The sequence below is a fragment of the Nothoprocta perdicaria genome, unplaced genomic scaffold, assembly GCF_003342845.1.
Source record: "Nothoprocta perdicaria isolate Ctin4 unplaced genomic scaffold, notPer1 scaffold_5, whole genome shotgun sequence".
In the NCBI taxonomy this organism is placed as follows: Eukaryota; Metazoa; Chordata; class Aves; order Tinamiformes; family Tinamidae; genus Nothoprocta; species Nothoprocta perdicaria.
This window is the reverse complement of record NW_020455754.1, coordinates 9,681,942-9,702,486: the sequence shown is the minus strand read 5'-3', so window position 1 is coordinate 9,702,486 and position 20,545 is coordinate 9,681,942. Positions and strand designations below refer to the sequence as shown.

At 45.1% G+C, this 20,545-nt stretch overlaps 1 protein-coding gene across 1 annotated transcript; it reads left to right on the top strand.

The window, feature by feature from the left end:
• Positions 1-2,878: 2,878 nt before the first annotated feature.
• On the top strand, positions 2,879-20,399 carry MYOT (myotilin). Its single transcript, XM_026047568.1, has 14 exons — positions 2,879-2,941; positions 3,485-3,626; positions 4,129-4,152; positions 4,606-4,725; positions 4,867-5,125; positions 10,437-11,039; positions 13,028-13,178; positions 14,932-15,033; positions 17,021-17,070; positions 17,616-17,748; positions 17,955-18,162; positions 18,628-18,793; positions 19,326-19,459; positions 19,870-20,399. Exons 1-14 carry the CDS (start codon positions 2,879-2,881, stop codon positions 20,040-20,042), a joined length of 2,328 nt encoding a protein of 775 aa, XP_025903353.1. The 3' UTR covers positions 20,043-20,399.
• The last annotated feature ends 146 nt before the right edge of the window (positions 20,400-20,545 follow it).

Here is a 20,545-nt window from a genome sequence, read left to right as displayed (position 1 = left end):
GCCTTCCCAGAGCACCAGCAACTGCAGCATCACAGACACAGCTCCTTGTACTCACCGTGTGAGCACTGATTGCTTTATGCAGTGCGTGGCATCAGGCCAGGTTGTAGGTTTTGACAGCAGTCATCCTTAGCCATGGCCTCTGCCACGTCTGAAGGTCTTTTAACTGCAATCTTTGCACAAGGAGCACAAGGAAGTTTAGATAATGTTGTTCTAATTGTGCTCAGGATTTTTTTTTTTAATTGGACAGATGTCAATCTTGACAATTCCTTTCAAATCTGCATGTGTCTGATTTTCACACACATAAAAACCCACATTTTTTACTTTGGAGAAAAACAAAAGCTAGCACATCGTGGAACTCCTGAAAAATGACTGCACTGACAATTACATGGTAGACTGACCGCCAACGGGAGACAACGCCTACAACGTTCCCAGGGATCTATGGTGAAGTGAAGCCAGGATGAGTTTGCAGTGGGAACCCAGGGCAACTCACTAACATTGTCTTCCTGGTCTCTCCTCCCACACCCAAGAACTTGGATTATCCAGCAGTCCTTGCATCACAGCCCAGCCTTATTGATAGCCATGTGATACAACCTTGGCTAGAAGCCATCCTTGAACTGCTTGAGAGATGCTTATAATTCAAGAGCAACAGATTGAAATAGGAAGGTTGCAAGTGGTCAAAGTACGTGTCTAATTGCTTCGCTGGACCCAGGCCAATACGTTAACCTTACGTATTGCAGGCTTGGACTAGACACATAGCGACAAGCTCTCATCAGACACGTCTGAATGCCTCCAAGCAGCCCCTTTGTCCCATGTGGCTTCCCGCAGTGGTCAGAGTTATACCAGTCAAAACCAACAAGAATGCAAAATATCCTTCCTTGTAATTGGTTATGACTCTTAGTGACAGAGAGCAGGAGAAGGGAGAGAACAGATCTTAAACAAAATTGAATCAAGTGGCTACGTAAAGCCTCTGAAGAGCTCAGAGGCTTACATTGATCTGGTAGGACAAGTTGGGTGCTTTTGTAGCCTACTGACCTATTAGAGGTACCAAAATCCTAGTCTGTCAAGGGAAACACAGACGAAATCAGCAAACCTTTTATCGCTGTGATGTAATGAGATAGCATAGCTACTTTTTAACGTTAATCCGATGTGCTCCGTTCCTTACAAGGGAAGGACCTGGTATTAGTTTTACAAGGTACTGTTTTCACTTCATCTAATGCAGCAAGGATTTTCATTACACTCTTCCACAAAAAATGCATTAAAACCTTAACTCAACCATGCAGCCAGTTTTCACAGGTGACCTCTCTCTTACAGTCCACATCAGTGATTTTGGTTAAATGTTCTCATGCTCTGGAGGTGACTTTAGCCTACTTGCAATTACTAGGGATGCTACTATCCACTTTTGCACATAACCGTTCATTCCCCAGTCAGCATATTCACAAAACAACCTTCACTGCACGCTAAGGAAAAGGAGGTAGCTCTAAACACACTGATTTATGTTTGTCTCTCCAGGTTCATAGAGGGAATCTGAAGGCTCGGTCTCCTTGCAAGTCTCCACATCCTGGCAGGACAGAGGAATGTCACAGTAAGTGCAAAGGCTCTTGGGTCAAGTACATTCAACCTGCTGAAGTCTCTGTCTCCATCCTGCCATGTTTATTTTTCCCCCCACACCAGGAAAAAGCGGAAAGCCACCAGTGTTCTGCTGACCATTGGTTCCTCAGCCAATGAAGTCCCTAGCAGCCGCTCAGCCCACCAGAGTCACACCACTTTAATTCAGCCGTTATCTATTGACCCTCAAAGAGTAGGTTACACATTTTTTAAATTGTTATTTTTAGTATTTTAGAAATCTTTTGTAAGGATCAGCTTGAGCACATCTTCAGCAAGTCACCAAGAGGCAAGAGTTATCATGGATATCAAAATTTGGATTCTCCCTCCTGGAAAAGGGCCTTCTGGCTTGGGATATTTTCCAGCCCAAGTTGCTAAGAGAATTGAGGGGTCAGGGAAATAGGGCTAGAAATAATTAAGTAGCTGCCACACAACTTAGCCATTTACCAGCCTCCTCCAAAGATTCACTTTGGCCACATAATTGGTTTTGAACAGTTATTTGGTCAAGAGTTGGGAAACTCAAACTATCTAAGAACAGACTTCCATTTTATCTCATGTAGGGAGGGAAAGAGCTGATAACTTGGGCTATTTTGGAAAGACAGATTATAGAAAAGACCATGACTACAGCAAAACAAACCCAGGCACTTCAATTGCACATTTTTACACAAAACAATGTCTGAAAGCTAAATGAGATGGGCAAGAGCATACATCAACACTCCACCATGCAGAAAGGACTATTTTGTTCTGCAAAGATTTGATAGCCTTAAAACTGACATTCTTGATTAAGCAGAGACCTTACTCCAATTTCTACATCAAATAAGCTTCAAGCAGGATCAGGACAGACCAAAGTTCCTTTTCCTTTCTCTACATTCAGCCCCACTGTAGATACACATGTAACACAAGACAAGGAGAACTAGACCTGGTTCCAAGTAAACCAGGCAGAAACCTCTGTAGAAGACAACAGCTACAGGAAAGCAACATTAAGCTCTACAGAGAGACTACAAGATGTGAATTGGCTTTTATGCCCTGTATGACCAGCAACACTTACAGGTTATCAGCTCTTCTTTCCACCGACTTGTTGCTCATAGTCCAGTAAAACATTTTCTCTTGGAGCACTTGAAAGGAGATTCTCCCCAGGTTTTATGATAGGTTGGTGCATGGAAACCAGAGAAAATATTCTGGCATCTTCCCCTGTTTCAAAGAAGTGTCAGCAATACCACTGGGTTTCTGCATGTGAGAAATGCAAGCTATAAAATCACTTTTCTTTGCTATGTAGATGCAGAGTCCCTCTACGAGCCAGACAGGGTCTTCCTATGGAACCACACCTGTGTTCACAAAGGTAAAAAACAAATTTGGCTGAAAAACATGGCTTCTTCCTGTGACTTCAACCCTGGCATTACGCTGAGCTTTATTCTTCCTTTAGAAAACCCCTCGCGGGTGGCTCATTTACATCTCAAAAGCCCAAGACACTTCATTAGGAACACTATCAAATTAGTATCTTAATTGGTAAATGATCCTGACAAACAGAACCGCTCACATGAAATCATCTAATTAATTTGGTACAAAGAAGGTTAAAGTGGAACCTCCCATGGTAGTCTCCTTTATTTTATGCCATCCACTAGAATTAGGTGTTTTTCCTGCATTCTCATTTTGATTTGAATGCACAAGCAAGCTAAAGCTTTTAAATGAGCATTGGCCTATGGGTGGAAAAAGAAATTTGCACTCAATCCACTTCAAATATACCTAGAAGCAAATCAATTATTTTAAGTAAAATAGAGTCATGACATCATCTTATTCACTAAAGAGTGCTTGATTGCCTAAGCTTGTCCCCATTCAAGCAATTACCACGTCAGCCATTTCACATCATTTTCTCCTCCTCCAGGGTCTACAAAACATCAGAGCTACGAAGGGTCAGTTAGTGGTATTTGAATGTCGCATTCGCGCCACACCAACCTTACAGGTTCACTGGTACAGAGAATATGACCCAATAATAGATTCTGCAGATTTCCGAATACTGCGGAAAAGTAGGTATCGCTCTGCCTCTCTAGTGCACATTAATTTTATCGGGATAGCAACAAGGGCTGCCATAACAATTAGAGAGCAGTACACATTCCTAGAGATGGAGTTGGGTTTAGAAGTCAAATGATCGGCCCTTGCTCACTGCCATGTGGATCCTGTCCCTTCTCTAGGGGCACATGGGCAGAGCAGGCTCTGTGGGAAGGGGCTGCAAGGGTCATAGTTGCTTGGGCTGAGCCATGAAGCCACTGTCACAACATGCTGTAGCTACTGCTCAATTTAAGCATCTTCTATATGGCCTTGGTGGAGAGGGGTTTGTCCCATGAGGTTTCGGTCAAATCTGACCTTTCCTCAGCAGAAGTTCAGGTGAACTTGAAGATTCCTTCTGATGGACATGGAAATGGGTCTTTTTGTAACCAGATGAGGTGGGCGAGTGAATGGGGGCTAAAGGTTTTTCTTCCATTTTGGCTTTTATAAGCATTTAATTATTTTCTCTCTTACTTTGACCAGAGGCTTGCTCATCAGCACTCCCTGGTAAGTACATCACACCTCTTTGCTAGACATCGCCTCGGTTAGTTTACCCCAAGCTTAGTTTTCACCCTCACCTAACCCGAGATAAAATGGCATTGCTGAAAGGGACACATGCCATGTCCAGCATCCCACTAACAGCTTTCAGGTACTTGGTTTTGACAAAAACTCCTGAAAAGCCCTGGTTTATTTAGCAGGGTCCCTTTTCAGCCAGAGGGCAGCCTATGTGTTATGAGACCCTGGAAATCATCATACTAATCTGTGGGCTCTTCTGGGTTGTTGTCCTTAAACTCACAGGCAGAAAAATCCTTCCCTCATCTTAGCTCCCTCCAAATTACCTCCTGGGCTCTTCACACCACTTCTTGCCATCAAGCTGCATGACTAACAGCCCCATCTGCAAGGACCGGGTCCCACGGGGGAACATTTGATCCTTACAGCGCATCTCCACTGTTGTTCCAGAGGAAGTCTGCACACTGGTTATCACCGAAGCTTTCCCAGAAGACTCCGGGATATTTAAATGCGTGGCTGAGAATGAGTTTGGCTCAGCGGCGTCCAGCGCACGGCTCTCGGTCTCCCCAGGTAAGCACGTAGCTCTCCAAACTGAGCAACTCGGCGCTGTTGGGATGGACGCCTTGTTCATCCCAGCACACAACTCGCCTGCCTCGTGCTCGCAGCCTGCTGCAAACACACGGGCTGACCTGCGTTCAATCCCCTTGGCAGGAGTGAAGGAGCTGGAAAGCTTCGTGGGTGCCACCCCGGTGCCAGTCGCCACCAAGAAACCCACCTTGCCTAGAAGCAGCCAGGTCCCCGCCACGGAGAGGGATGTGGCGGGACCGGCACCCTACAGCAGCGGGCCGGAGAAGCCAGGGCTGGGCCGCCGAGCGGCGCCTGCTGCCACCTTCAGCCGGCCCAGCTCCGGGAGCGAAGCCGAAGACTTTCCTGGTGTTTATGAGAATTCGCCGCAGGCTTCACCTCTGCGGTAAGGCAAATCGGGGGAAAAAAGACATCCATGGGGTGGTTTTAAGGAATAGTTAGAGGATGAGTCTTCCAGTGACCCCAACATCCCAATGAAGTTCTGCCCCTTATCCTACCAAGGGTTCATTAAGAGGGAGAAATCTTCTTTAAGAATGAAGTATCAGCTCTCATAATAGGACCGAGTCCATTTTCTGCCCCAAGTGCAGCTCTCAGGCAGCTATTTACTCACACTGCTATTTAGCTAGTTTAATTATACCAGAGAACCAAAACAAGGTAGGGTTTGCAAGCTTTCCTAGCAATTCTCTAAGTGCAGATCTCTCAAAAGAGGTTCTCTGTTTAACGCCAAGACCTTCCAAAAAACCCAGGCAGCGCAAACACCCAGGGCCTCATGCAAAGCTAAAGCCCTGGCCAAAGGTGTCTTGTCACCTGGTCTAAAGGGGACTCACATGGACCAGAAGACACTGCTGCCCTGTGGAGCTGCAGCAGGTTTGCTCATAACCTGCAATGAAGCTGCACCTGGGCTGTTGTCCTCAATTATCACCAGCCCAGCATGCAAATACTGTGCTGCATTCAAGGAAACTCATGCTCAGCTACTCATGCATGTAGCTCATGCTGAGCTACGTACTTAGCCCCACCTGCCTGGAGATACAGCTGAACTTGCTGGTGAGCATCTACTGCAGCTCAGCACTGCTGAGCTGCTTCTTTTTGGCACTGCAAACAAGGCAGGCTCTTAGCTATCTATCTGGACAGCAAAACTAAACCCTCAAGAGATGTGTTTGAGTGGTTAAAGTTCTGCTTAGTTTGACATGCGGTACCTGACATCTGACATGAAGGGATAAAATCACCAAAATGAGCTATGCAAGAGCTTCTGAGAAATCTGGTTTATATGAAAGTGTTAACTAGTGCAGAGTGTTTTTGATTGACAGTGCTCATGAACCAGATTTGGATGGTATTTACCTCAAGGTAAAGGGAGAAGAGAACTAAATTTTCTAGAAGCACCCACCTCTGAACATTTAGAGATCCTCTATCACAATCCTGATAACATGTGCTTTGAAATATTGTTATGAATGGAATTTAACACTATAAATGCTGCTGTTAATTCAGATTAAGGAAGGGGCAAGTCAATAGTTGCAAGTCTAATGTACAGTAGATTTAGACAGATTTAGGCCTATAACTCTATCAGCCTGGGTGGCCGAAGCCGTAGTAGCAAGACAAAAAGAGATACCAGCAAAGGACACGATGAGAGCTATTACCCCCCACAACTATATAGTGAATGAGGTCCTTGTACTTCTCCAAATTATTGCTTAGCAACAGTCACTCCACAAAAGCTACAAAATGCAATTCTAGAAGTTTGCCGCTTCCAGCTATGCCTTTTTGAGCCTGCTAATTCTGCAGCTTACTGTTCCCCTCTCCCTTTTCTTTAAGGATGCAGAAAAAGCAGCCTGTGCTGGACTCTATACTGACTATTGACTTTAACAAAGCAATTTAATCCAGGCAAAAGGAGAGGCTTCAGGGGCTAAACCTACTGCCAGGTCTTTTTAGAGCAATTTAAGATTACTTGGCAATGAAACAGAAGAGTCTTCAGGCTTTTCTAGCCATTTGTTGCTATATGCTGCAAGCAAAGAGGGAAACCTGAGGAAATGCAACGTGTCATCACTTCTGGAAAGAAAACTGAAGCAGTGCAGAAAAGCTGAACTCTTAACACTTGGCAGGGCTGGTCGGAGCACTATTAAGTGAACTTAACACAAGCTATGAGATTTAATCCTCTATCCTATGAACTTCCAACTCTTCCAATTTTTTTGCCTACTTGGGGGTTCTCACGTTGTCCTGTGCCTTGTCTCTTGTGCATGCAGTCCTAGTTGTGTCCAGCCTTTTAAATAGACCAAGGATGCCTTCCTTGCAGGCCCCTCCAGCTGGGCAGCAAACCTCACCGAGGTCCACAGGAAGCCCCAGGGCTGAACCATCACCTATAGTGCACACAGCTGCCTGCTAGCATAGCCCTTACGTCGCTTTCATTTAACATGCAACACTCACTGCAAATTATTGCAGCATTTTCTGCTTAAGGACCATCAAGCAGCCCCTGCAGACAGGTAGGGTCACACTTCCTCCCTTAATCACTTCCCCTGCAAGGAATTAGAATAAATTAGCACACAATTAAGGGCTGCTATGTAGAATGAGTTCACCAACTGGTGGGCTGATGTTTAAATGCAAGCATTAAATGTGGATTAACTATTAAAGATCACTGTGCAGACAGACTCAGTGCAGCCGAGGGAGGCACCTCAAGGCCACACACGGTCAGAGCCGCTGGACTCGCCAGGTTGTTTTCCAAAGCAATGGGTTACATGTTATGCAAGAGCTTGCAAACTATAATTAAGACACTTAAAACAGTTTAATGCTTAATTAAGACATAAGCACTGAAGTCTTTAATAAAAGGGATACAAACCACTTGATCTGCCAGCACTATCTGTTCCCCTCCTGGTGAAAACAGCATAAGTGGGGCTTTTAATCCAACTAAACAGGTATAATAACACATACAAAAATAGGACATTAAACAGTATTTTCCACTCAAGTATAGCCTTTTGTATGTGTTATTCTATTTATGTCTCTGGTTCTTCAAACACTTACACACCTGTTTAAATTTACCAGCGTAACACCACTGATTTTGATTGTGCCTATTAGTGTAACACAGTAAAATGCAGGATTGGGGCAGCCCAGCCACCAACAGAAACCGTTGTGGGATGAGGGCCTGCTGATTAATCATTGAAGTGTGATTTATAGCTAACTTTCATGTGCCTGCTGCCTTTAAGCAGCCAGTTTGAAAGCAGGCCCAAGTCTTTTTCTCCTATGGATGCAATTAGCTGCAGCCAGCTCTGAAGGAGGAAGGAAGGAAGGAAGGAAGGAATCTCTCCTGAGATGCTCAGCAAGGGATTAGCCAGAAGGGAGCATCTCGGCACATGCAATGGGCCCTCGGTGCCATTCCCCGCAGAGAGGTGGCCAGGGCTGTTGAGGGCCCTTCAGTACTATGGAGGGAGCAGTAGCCCCCATCTTGGTGGTACTGGGACACCAGCACAGTTCAGCCTGGCTGGGAAAGCAGCAGCGCCCTTCACAAGACAAGGGAATCACCAAAAGTGCAGGATTTAACAAACAAAGCTTCACCCACAGACCATACGTGAAGTGACCCAAATAAATAGCGCCAGGGAGGTACAACCCCCCATTGCTGAGCCTAGGAATATTGGAAATGCTCCCAAAGGCACCAAACCATCACCCTGGTGTACCTACAACAAGCCGCAGCCTCCGGCCAGGGCCTTGCTCCCCACCAGGAGGATCCTGCAGCCTCTCCAGAGCTCACAGGGCTCAACAAGAGCTGAGCCCTCCCAGCTGGGAGGCTGCTGGCAGGACAGGATTTATGCAGCCAGCACTGCTGACCACAGACACCTGCAAAAAAAAAACAGAGGCTGTGGCCGTTAAATGAAGTGGCAGCAGGAGGGCCGGGTGCTGGAGACTCTTATTCTGACACTGGTGGAGGCAGGAGGACAGGCAGGTCCTGCTGTCATTAGCTGGCAGCACATTAAAGCCTCCCGTCTTATAATGCTACGCAGAGGGCTACTATGACAGTCCCTCCCCAAAATACTGGTGAAAGCCCAGGTGACAACTTCTAGGCTGTAGGTAAGATGTTTGGGGGATTTTATTTATTTATTTTTGTGCTGCTCTTTATTTCGTATCTAGTTAGCAAGCTGGGGTTGCAGCGCACTGGGTAGCGCAGAGCTGAAAAGCTGCCTTAAGGGTACTCAGTTGTCAAGTAGCATAGGAGGCAAAGAAGATAAAAAAAAAAAATTGATTTTTAGAAGCCAAAGTATGCCTCCTCTTGTACATGCTTTTTATCTTGTAAAGTTAGAAACAGAAATTTCGATGTGTTTTTGTGTTTTCCCTTACTTGGCGGTGGGATGATTTGAGGAAAACATAAGCGATCCCTCAGTGACGAGTGAATCTGTGCGACACGGGGCAATGGGTTTATCTGGCATCTTGATTAACTGCAGTATTTTGGAAAATAAAGGATGGCTTCCAGATGTAGTCTATAGATGAAATGAATGAACCTATATACAGACAGGGATATTAAAAAGGCTTTTAAAACAACATTCAAGCAGGTCTGCACCAGTGAATGAGAAATAGTTTGGATACACTCCAAAAATCTGAGCTGGCTTCAGATTGCAGTGCATGACAAGGAGAAAGTTAGGGAGTTTTTAGTAGAAAACTTCTGCTTACTTAAATCCATTTTCAGCGAATACTGATAAATACCTTTGGAAAATGAAACCTTTGAATCTTTAAAACAAGAGTGATGCCATCAGCTGATCCTCCCTGGGAATTTATGGCCTCCTGGAACCCTCCTTTGGGCTCTCCGATGAAAGGAATACAATATACCGGGTGTATATATAGCAGCAAAACAGCTGATCTCAGTGGGACAAGATTACAATTTTTTCCAGCACATGTAACTGTGTGGATTTATATTCTCATTTATGTTTGTACCTTTTCACTTATTTTAGCGGGAGGCCATTTATTTATTGCAGAGCTGAAGTTATTTGTCAGTTTTTAACAAACTTAATGCAGGTCCCTTTAATTAAACTTTCCTCTTTTATAAAGTGATGAGAAGCCGGGTTTAGGTATCCCTGACCTGCAGAACGCACGCGGCACCTCCGAGCAGCTCTGCTCGTGCTATTTCACCCCACTGCTGTATCATTCCGGCTATTACCAGCCATAAAAACAAACCGCACGCATCGCTGCAAACGGAGAAGTATCGTCCTGGGCATTCCAACTCCTCATCTCCATTGGTTATAGAAAGCTATTAATTCAAAAGTGTTGCAGAAGAAAAAGGGTGTTTTGAGAGAGGTACAAACCTGCAGGGTCCAAAGAGCTTGAACTAGGATGGTATGTGGCAAATGACCTTGCTTAGCTCTCCTATCTAAGGCTGGCTTAGGCTTGGAAAGGTGGTGGTTGCCCCAATGAACCAAGAGCTATTTCTTTTAGCGTTTACTGGGCTCTTCTGGGTTTTATCCCACCACTGCTGGGATAAAACAGCAGTGGTGAACACTGCAGTTGGGTGTTACTTGGTCTATGACTTGTTGCTGTAATCAGAAATGTTCATATAGTTCTGGAATAGGTCCAATCAATCCTGAAATTCTTTATTTTAAGCTTAAGGTTTAATTGTCAGTTGCCTGAACTTTGTGCTCTTTGGGCTGGTAATGACTGCTCACAAATCGGTGTTTTTGCAATTCAGATTGTTCCATACAATTTATTTTATCTGTATTGTCTTCCTTAAGGGAAAATCCACACCAAGACAGCCTCTATTCTGCAAGGCAAGGGTTCCACTCTATCCAGGAGCCCAGCCAGGACAGCTTTTGTGGCCTGTCATCTAATTTTTACCAGCCACCCATCCAAAACCAGTTGTCACCAACAAAAACCCAGGACAGTCGTGAAACCTCTCCTATGAGTGTCCATAACTTCCCATCCGTTTCCTCTATGTACCAACCAACTATGTTTAACTACGAGCGTCCAAAACACTTTATCCAGGCTAAGAATATGTGCCAAGGGCAACAGCAGCCTCCAGGAGCCACAGCCTCTACAGAGTCAAGCAGACAGATCAAACAGTCCTCCATCCTAATACAACCACGTAACCCTAGTGGGCAGAAATTTTCTTCCTCTTCATCGCTGAGCTCTTCAATCACGCTCTCCTCGCCTTCCTGTAGCGCCCCTAAGGAATCCACATACCCCGTCACACCTGCATCTGCGCAGTCTCCTGCTAGCTCATCATCTGGCCACCGGCTTATATCCATGCCTAACCAACCCCCCGCAGCATTCCTGTGCTCAGTGCTACCCTCGCAGCCCGAATTTAACAGCCAAGCTCCTTCTCCTGTGGATCCTCAGTAAGTACCTACATGCTTCTAACTTCCCCTCGCTTTGAATGCGTGGGGGTTGACATGGCCTCTCCCACGCGTTGACCAACCCAACCCAACCCCAACTGCACTGCTGGCTTTGCTGGAGCCAGCGGCATGACTCCCTTCCACTCCTGGTGTGCAAGGCAGGGCTTTGCAGGAGTGAAATGGATGAGGTTAGGAGGCTCAAGGCTCGCTCCTGGCGTCAGCGTGGAAGGACAGGGCTATAAACTGGGGATTAAACTACGCAGCGTCGCTGGCTACACTATGTTGCTGGCTGCTGGGCTTCTGTTTTTGTTGCTTTGAATGGTTTAGCTTGATGTGATTGAGACCCTTTGTGAAAAGGGGATGCAGAGGAGAAGATGGGCATCCATCTTAAAAGAATTTCTGCCAACAGATATGGCTTAGGTTGGGGGAAAAAGTATTTTCCAGATATAAGCACCATGAAAAATCCTAGGCAGTCTCAGCAGTACTTCCAGGCTCCATATCGTGCTTTAAACTTATTTACAATATAGCTTTCATTAATCAAAGGCACCAACGAAAAGGCAGTCACTTGAAAAATTTTACCCCTTCAGACCAAAGACCACATTCTTTCCTGGATATGTATTATATCATTTTGCGTTTGGGCTGCAATCCAAAAATCTTTCAAGGTCAGTGAGATCTCACAGGGAGCTGGGTCTTGCCTTTTCACCACCATTGCTGCCAATGTTAACTGGAGGTCCTGGCTTGCAGGAAATGTTCAACTGGAGCTATTAGAGCCGTGATGAGGGTAGGGGGAGTTCCTGCTCACATGGGTATGAACTTTGGCTTAAATGGCAGTTTGTATTCAGGAAATCTGAATGTTTCTAGGTTTGTGGCTTTTCTTGAAGCACAGTGCTGCAGGGAATGGCAAGGTGATAGTTGAATGAGTGGGTTAGCTCTGACGCCGAGCAGTGTTTCTTAAAAGTACTGCTAATAGAGCAGGACAGTGTGCGAGGGTTAGTATGCAGCTGGAAGAACCGTTGGGTTTTGTGTGTGTAGTGTAGGGCTATTTGCTTTCATTGCAAAGGGCTTTGGTGCTTCCGCACACCTTTCACATGAGCCTCTCTGAATAATCAAACGCAACATCCTGCAAGTCAAGGATTTTGCTAAACAGTTTACAAAAGGGTGAACAGGAAGGTGACACTTAACCTGTTGGCCTGAGCCAGTGCTGGGAATACATACCGGCATTGTAGCTCTTCTGCCCTGTTCCCATCAGCAGAACAAACTCCCAAGCTCCTGAAGGAAGATGATTAGGAACAGAAATAACTGTCTGATACAACCACCAAATACAAACCTTGACTGCAGTTAAAGAATCAGGTTAAATATAGTCAGCAGAGCCCTGTGACCCCTAGTAGATTTTCACAACCCATTTTGAGGGATGCTCCTCGAATCCCTTCAGAAAGTGATTCCTTTCTGAATCAAGTCTACAACTTACCTTATTATCACAGTCAAAACTTCATTGTGTCCCTTGATTAAGGAGTACAGGATATAGTATATGGAGGTATCTACATAGCATAGTCTGCTAAAGAACCAGCCTGGCTTGGGTTATTGCTGATACCCAGAAGTAAATAACTATAAGCTATTTGTTCACACCTAATCAATTAACTTGTCCCTTGACAAACTCATGGCACTTAATGGAATTAGCAGCTCCTTGAGAATACTGATGGTCTTAGTGCACATATGGAACAGGAGATGGGGCCACAGCAAATTCAAGGATGCTGCCCACAGCAGGCTACCCTGACAGCGTGGTGGGAGGACAGCTAGTGACTTGGTTAGACCGTGATGCTTCCCCTTAGATTTTTCATCCCTGATCTGGCCTACATATATCCCAAATGCTTTACAGGTTCATCTGAGCCGTAGTCTCAAGGTAGCAGGTTCACATTTTGGTGTGTGGAGCTGTAGTGAACAGCCCAGGAGGCCTACAAGCATAACTTTGTTTCCCCTTTTTGCATGAGTAGTTACTCAAAATCGATGTATAACAAACAAGCTAGCATCAAGTCTATGCATAAGACATCAGACCACGAGATTCGAGGAACAAAAGAGGCCCTCATTCAGGACTTGGAAAGGAAACTGCGATGCAAAGACACCCTTCTCCAGAATGGCAACCAGGTAAGGACAACCTGCTGATTAAAGCACTCGTAGTTATTCCTGTTATTAGAATGCAAACGCTTGTGCTGCTGGGGCAGGTTCTGGGCCCTGCTCCACCACGAGAGGCTCCTTCCCAGGAAAGGAGCTGTATATAGTTAGGAGATGATGGAAGCTGGCCTGAATGCATGGCAGCAGAGGCGGCAGCTGTAAATCTGCCTGTAGGCACCTTCTGTGGCAGCTCCGTGTCTGCATCTTTTGTGACCCAGCCCCAACAAGGGCTGCCCCGGCTCCTGTTAGCAATCTGGTGCAGCGTGGCCAAGCTGCTATTGCCTTTCCCTCTTAACCCACCCTCTTGGCCACCACTTGCTGTTCAAGCTGTTCTTGAAATTATGCAGGCAAATTAAGAAGGCTCCGGGCTAGATTGAAGAATCTGTATACCCAGGGAAGGTGGCACAAACTGTATGCCAGGTATCCTGCTAAACTTCATATCCACAAATAACTTAAAAACCCAAGGAGGGTACTCACGGTTCTCCAGTCATGTTCTCACCCTGACTTTCAGGGCCAAGTGTTGATAAGCCACCCCTGAATACTTAAAACTAGGAGAAGCACCCCAAGTGCTTTGGAAACCCATTCTAGCATCACTTCATGTGGAAAAGACTCTTTGATTTCTCTTTATACAAACAAAAACAAATCAAGGAAAGCACATAAGCTTTTATCTTAAATCCTGTCTGCTATTAGAAGGTCTCTCATTCCCATCTAGAGCAAGCAGGTCTCTAATGTGGGAGCCAACCTGCTGCTGGGAGGCAGGCTGTAAAAGCCCAGCATTATCCCACTTCCCACAGCAGAAAGGAGTTTTGCAGTTGCCTTCAGTAGAAACAGGTTTGTGTCATATGTATAATTTCAAATATTGAAGGCAAACAGCACACTAGGTCAAAGCTGAGTTAGTGCGTGCCTAGCAGGAACATCCTATCTGCTTTAACAAAGCTTGCTCTTGCAAGCCAGCTTTTCTTGCCATAGGAAGCCAGGCTAAAAATAAGGCTCATGCAATCACGATCCTGTCCCCTTGCCCTGTCCTCCAGCAGTGTCTGAACCAAATGGCCAGTCTCAGCCGCACTTGATACAGCAGTATATCTTGGGGGATATTATAATATATTAATATCTTGGGGATATTAAAATCCCATGGGTTTTGCAAAAAATGTTCTTCTTCTCTTCTAAAGAAAAGTCCTATGAGGATTTTACCTACAAAGGAGCAATTGCAGATGTGCCCCAGGCTCTGGAGATAGCCAGCTGGAGCTTGTCCTCACTGCACAAATTCCAGGTGTAGTTATTGCCTTTTGGGGGAAAAAATGGGATATTAGCATTCAGCAAAACTTTAGTTCCTGAAGTAAATCCCTGGCTGAGTGATTTGCAAAGTTTTCCCAGCACCAATAGAAAGGTACCCTGGGACTTGCTCTGGCTTCTGCGATGATGCCATCAGTTATCCATAAATAATCCCAGCGCAGAAAGAGGAGGCGTGGAAGGCCAGAGATGGAATTAAAAAGGCTTTGATGAACAGACAGTTTAATCTTTTATGCATTGCACTCGTGTGTATATATTGAGGCTGGCTCCAGTAGGCATTCGGACAGCAAACCCTCTGGAACAGACGTGGGGTCTCTAATCAGCTGCTGCTTTTAATGACAACACTTCAAGTTTGGGGCATATTAACGTGCTCTTACAAGATGAACTGAAATAGCAGATGGACTCTAACAAGACCTCTCCTCCGCTCTGCTCTAAGCGATTAACTTATGAAGAAAGAATGGCTCGCAGGCTGCTCGGACCAGAGAACGCCGCATCCGTGCTAGAAGCTCAGGGTGAAGAGGGCCTCCAGAACGCCCAGGTAACGGGGACCCGTCCCCACAGCAGGGGTTTCACTGGTTGTGGTGCCAGTGGCTGAATCTGCGGGGAGGCAAGGTGGGATTTCCTTGGGGCTGAGGTGGACAGGGAAGGGGACAGCATTGCTCCCCAGGGCTGCATTTCAGAGGGTTTCTAGGGGAGAGCTTGTGCAGTCACGAATAGCAGCACTTGCATCCCCTTAGTGGGCCTGATCTGGAGGAATGACCTCCCTGGGCAGGAATTACAACAGCTGCTGCCCAGCACGTTAGTCCCTGCCTGCAGGCAGGAGCAGGACGCAGGTACCCGCTCCCCAGCCGCCTGAGCTCACGCTTGGCCCGGACCGCAGGATTTACACCTGTCACTGCCTCAAATAAGTGACTGATCATAAGAGGTCAGGACCTTGGGGAGCTTTTGGTTGGGTTTGATCCTTTCCAGGAGACTGCGCTCATGAAGGGGAGACAAAGAGGTTATTTTAGCAACCTGCATGCCGATAGCCAAGGAGATATTGCTACTGGCATGTTGGAAAACATTTCAACTAGGGACTTGCATCATTCATTGGTTATTCCAAACAGGCCAGGGAAAAGCTTTCTTTGGCACTACTTTGGTCAAAGTTAATGGAAACGCATCTATGATGTGGCTCTGGATACCTGTTTTAGCCACGAAAGCCGCCCTCTAGCTGCAGGAGTGCTGAGGGAAGCAGCAGGTTGTCACACACCTTCCCAAATGCAAAGGTCTCCTCACTGCATGGGGCACTTAAGATCACAGCAGAGGAGGATCGCGTAGTTTAGAGCTGAAATGAAACTGTTTCTGGCCACCAATGACCTGATGTCACCAGCAGGGACTGTGATGGATATTGGAGAGCAGGGGAGACCTCATCTTCCACAGAGCAAGGAAATATTCAGCCCAAAACAGGCAGGTCCCTCAAAGGGGGTCAGTCCTCCCCAAAGAGTGGAAGGAGAGGTTGGTTTGCACTAGTCTTATTACTAAATATTAGTCAGTGACTCATTCAGGCTCCTGACTCTTCAATAACCTACTGTATAGCCAGTCTGTATAACCAAACACTAGAATTATCAGCAGCAACTTCATCTCTACAGCATCATTTCACAAGATAACCAATTATGCAATACTTGTGTTAATGAGCAAACATAAGCAATTGCCTTTGAAACTCTGCTTTGAGCTCTGTCCAACAAAACCCTTATTCACATGACATTTCTGTTCAGTTATAGATGTTTCTGTGCCTGAAGCTTAAGCCCAGGCTTAAGAGTTCCATGGGCCTGGGCTACCAAGCACAGAACCAAGCACTGTGATGGCTTAATACAAACACCCCAGACATCCTCGTGCAGAGTTTCCTCTATCTGATTCCACTACTGAAATGAGTCTCCAGTAATAAACTCTACTTGTATTCTCCAATCATCTAAATTCCCAGCAGGATTCAATCCTGAGTTCTTTAGAAGATCCACTCATGTGACTGTGGAGCTGTCAGGGAGCTTAGCCGGGGCTGTGATCTAGGAAGAAAACTATTTTCCAGCTCAACATATGTCCATTGCTCCTGGTACCATATTTAAGTAGGCACAAAACAGAGTTCTTGCCAGTGATTTCACTTCTATTCCTGCTGTCGGGAAGGACACTCCGTACTTAGCTCTCGTTTTAGATACTGTAGTGGAACTGTTCCCCTCTAACAAAGGTTACTGGGCTTGCCAAAAGCCTTGGGTGCCAAAGGCATCTACTGCACCTATCACCTGCACCAAGTGACGAGAAGTTGTCCCATGCTATTAATAGTGCTCGTTACTGCCGTGGCCAAAAGTCTAGGGTGAAAAGGAAGCACATTAGCTCCCGAGGCAAACGGCTTTACATCTTGTCCCAAAGACTTCTGAAGCACTCAGTTTGCTTTTAAGCTGCCCTCAGGATACCATCTTAAAACGTGTTTCCCTTCAGTTTATAATTACGCTTTTTCTATAAGTTATTGTATCTTTTCTCTTTCTCTTTCCAAGCACCAGAATGCAGAAAACATCAGGTTGCAGGTTCCTACAACGCACGTAAGGTAATGCATAAACTTGCACTGAGCTGCTCTTGAAGACCTTATTCTGAATATTTCCAGACAATATTAGTTCTTTGTTAATTTTTCTAAAATGAATTATTTTCAACTAAAATGCCACTGTCTGTGTGTGGTTCATGATGACTGTGATCTAAATCCAGTCCATTCTAAGCATAATGTTAAAGCTGTAAAGACTCCATATACCTGGGGCAAATATGATTCCTACTGCAGATAACATACCTGCACTGAAGGCAAGTTCAAACAACATAAATAATAAATACAGACCTTAGGCCACAGTGAAACCCAGCTCTCCTTATTCTTGTAAATTTTGGGGGATATTAGGCTAAAGATGAGTTTTTACATGTGATACTCCTATGTTAAAGCAAATACCTCGTGCAAAATAAGTATTTAATCAAAACTCATGCCTAACCTAGCAGCTGAAAAACAGAATTGCACTGTTGGATTTTTGGGACTGCAGTCAGTGTTTTGATGTGATCTGTGCTATGGTAACTTCTGCATAACTAATGCAGCTGGTATTATGTGCTTTCTAGGAGCAGACCGTCCTCAAGAGGAGATGAACATGGGCATGACTCGATCCAGGAAAAATTTTTTCAGCCTCGCTTTACACAAGTGCCTGAAGATGTGATTATTGAGGAGGGACGGTTCTGCAGGCTCGACTTTAAAGTAAGGGCAGCCTTTCCCTTTCAGTCCCATTACCTTTTGGTGTGGGCAGCACACAAAAGCTTGCCTGTCTTAGGCACCATCTTTACTCATTTTAAGGCAAAATGCCTAACTTGTGACTGTAAATGCATCAAACTCCCTGCACCATTTAAGGCTTTGTGTTATGTTAAAACTCTGAACTCTTCACGTTTTTTTTGTCAACTTTACAGGTTAGTGGACTGCCGACTCCTGATGTGATGTGGTATCTGAATGGAAGGATGGTTCACCAAGATCAGTTCCATAAAATGATCGTGTCAGAAAAAGGATTCCACTCCTTTATTTTTGAAGCAGTCAAATCATCTGATGCAGGAACATATGAATGTGTGGCTGTCAACCGTGCAGGGGAATCTTCTTTTGCAGTAAAAGTTGAAGTAATCGGTAAGAAACTGAGGACTAATAATTACCTGGCAAGTGTCTTTAGTCTAATATCTGCCTCTGTGTTTGGGACACTAAAACAACTGGGAAGCAGGGGTGTATCTCCAGGTACTCAGGCTCAATTTATAACAATTGCTTTACCTTTTCCAAGATTATTCTAATGCAGACTTCTGGGACTCCATATTTCTTCAAAGAGCTTGTATTGGGGTATCTAGGCATCCTGCCCAGAACTAGAGAGTCACTCAGATATCACAATATTGATAAAATATGTTACTGCACTGCCTTCCTAAAGCAGAATTTGTGCCTACTGTATCCTGGTGCTCCTGGCAATTGCCCCTAGGCTACGGAGCTTCTCTAAGAGACATTACATGCAACTACATGTAACCTTCTAAAAGCTTATAAACAAAGCCTGCTATTGACGTTCAATACTTAAGTATAATTCCTCCTCCTCTTTCCTCTTTAATTTAGCAAAAGAGCATCATACTCCTCCAACTTTCATCTTCAAACCACAAAGCAAAAAAGTTTTTGAAGGAGATACAGCCAGACTCGAATGCCAGATCTCTGCTATCCCAACACCCCGGATTTACTGGAAAAGAAACAATGAAATGGTACAATATAATACAGACCGAATAAGGTATCCTACTAATGAGTTGGCCATTGGTGTGTTAGAAAATGATAACCAGTGTTTAAGTCAAAATTGAGTGAGCTGGTTTCTAAAAGCAACAGTCCAGCCTAGCTGTGCCTTTTATTTGCTACGTGTGACACAGGCCCATGTGTTGGATAGATGCAATGCTCAGAGTCTCGCCTGAGAGCACAGAAAGAAAACTCTGTGACCAGATGCCACTTTGAAGACTGGTAGCAGTCACAGTGTGAGTGGGGAAGCAAGGCTAGAGGATTGAAATGTGCAACGTGCTCATCAGGCTTTGAGATGGCATGGGCTACAAGGGGGCCTTGACACCACCTGCACACGACCACACGGTGAACGAGTGGTATCCTCACAACACAGCAGTGCAGTGTTGGTGCCTAAACAATTTGCAGTGCTCTGCAAGAATTGTTCTAGGGCGTTCTCATCTCCTCAGCGTGCATGTTGCCTCTCTAACTTCAGTGTCTTTGTCTTATCTCCTTCGCCCTCTAAGCATTTACACATCAACCCTTTAATTTTGCAGCTTGTTGCATGACAATACGGGAAGGATTTGCCTCCTGATTCATAATGCCAACAAGAAAGATGCTGGTTGGTACACGGTATCTGCTGTTAATGGAGCAGGTGTGGCCACATGCCATGCCAGACTGGAGGTTGCAAGTAAGTACCACATCACAGCACTGCCAGCCTACGACTTAAGCAGACACTTGCCTATGTATTCAGAGCAGGCACTGAATATTAACCTTGTAAAGCTACCTCCTGGGGGGATTTCTTTCCCAAGATACTGACATAGGCAAAGAGCAACTAGTGCAGGAAGATGCTGCATTTGTTCTGTGTCAAAATCCTGTGTAATGTGTTCTTTGTACATGGTCTGTCTGCATCTCCTGCCCACACTATAAGAAGCAGGATGGCTGTGGGCCTTCCCATCAGTCTCCAGTGTCTTGGATAGGGGGTTGTCTGTTAAATTCGTCCCCAGGGTTTGCTGGTTTACATTGCATTTAAAAACATTTGGGTTGCTATATCATAGGTGCCTGGGAAAACACTGTAAGAGACTTTTCTCTCTCCTCCAGCACATGCAAACAAGCCGCTTCCAGCCCCAAAGCAGTTACGGGTTCGACCAACTTTCAGCAAGTATTTGGCGCTCAATGGTAGAGGACTGGATGTGAAACAAGCTTTCTCACCAGAAGGAGAGTTTCAGCGTTTGGCTGAGCAGTCTGGACTATACGAAAGTGATGAACTTTAACTGGAAAGGAAGACTGAAAACCCATTTGCACCTACAAGAGACACTTACAATATAGATGCAGTTAAATGGTGATTGCTCTAACTAGCAAAATACCTAGCTATATATTTTTACTTTGACTCTTGCACATTCTGCTGTTCCAATTTTACCATGTTAGATTTTATTTATATGGGGTGGTGAATGTAACCCTTTACTGAGTATTGTATTTTAACTGTACAGCCCAGGAAAGCAGGGCCATTAGTTTTTACAAGTGTGGGTGGTTCTAATTACACCTGTGCTAAAGTAGATTGGTTTGTACTGCTTCTCTAATATCACTCTTGATAATATCAGAACTCTGTGCTGCCTGAATACTAAAATCCAATAGATTAGAGTGTTTTTATGATATTTTTGTCAAAGACAAATAAAACTTTAAATATCCACTCCAGGCTGTGGTGACTCCTTATTCTGACAGCGAGCAAAGCTGGGATCTCCCCTGCTAAGCTTGCCCCATCTCCTCTCCCCTTTTC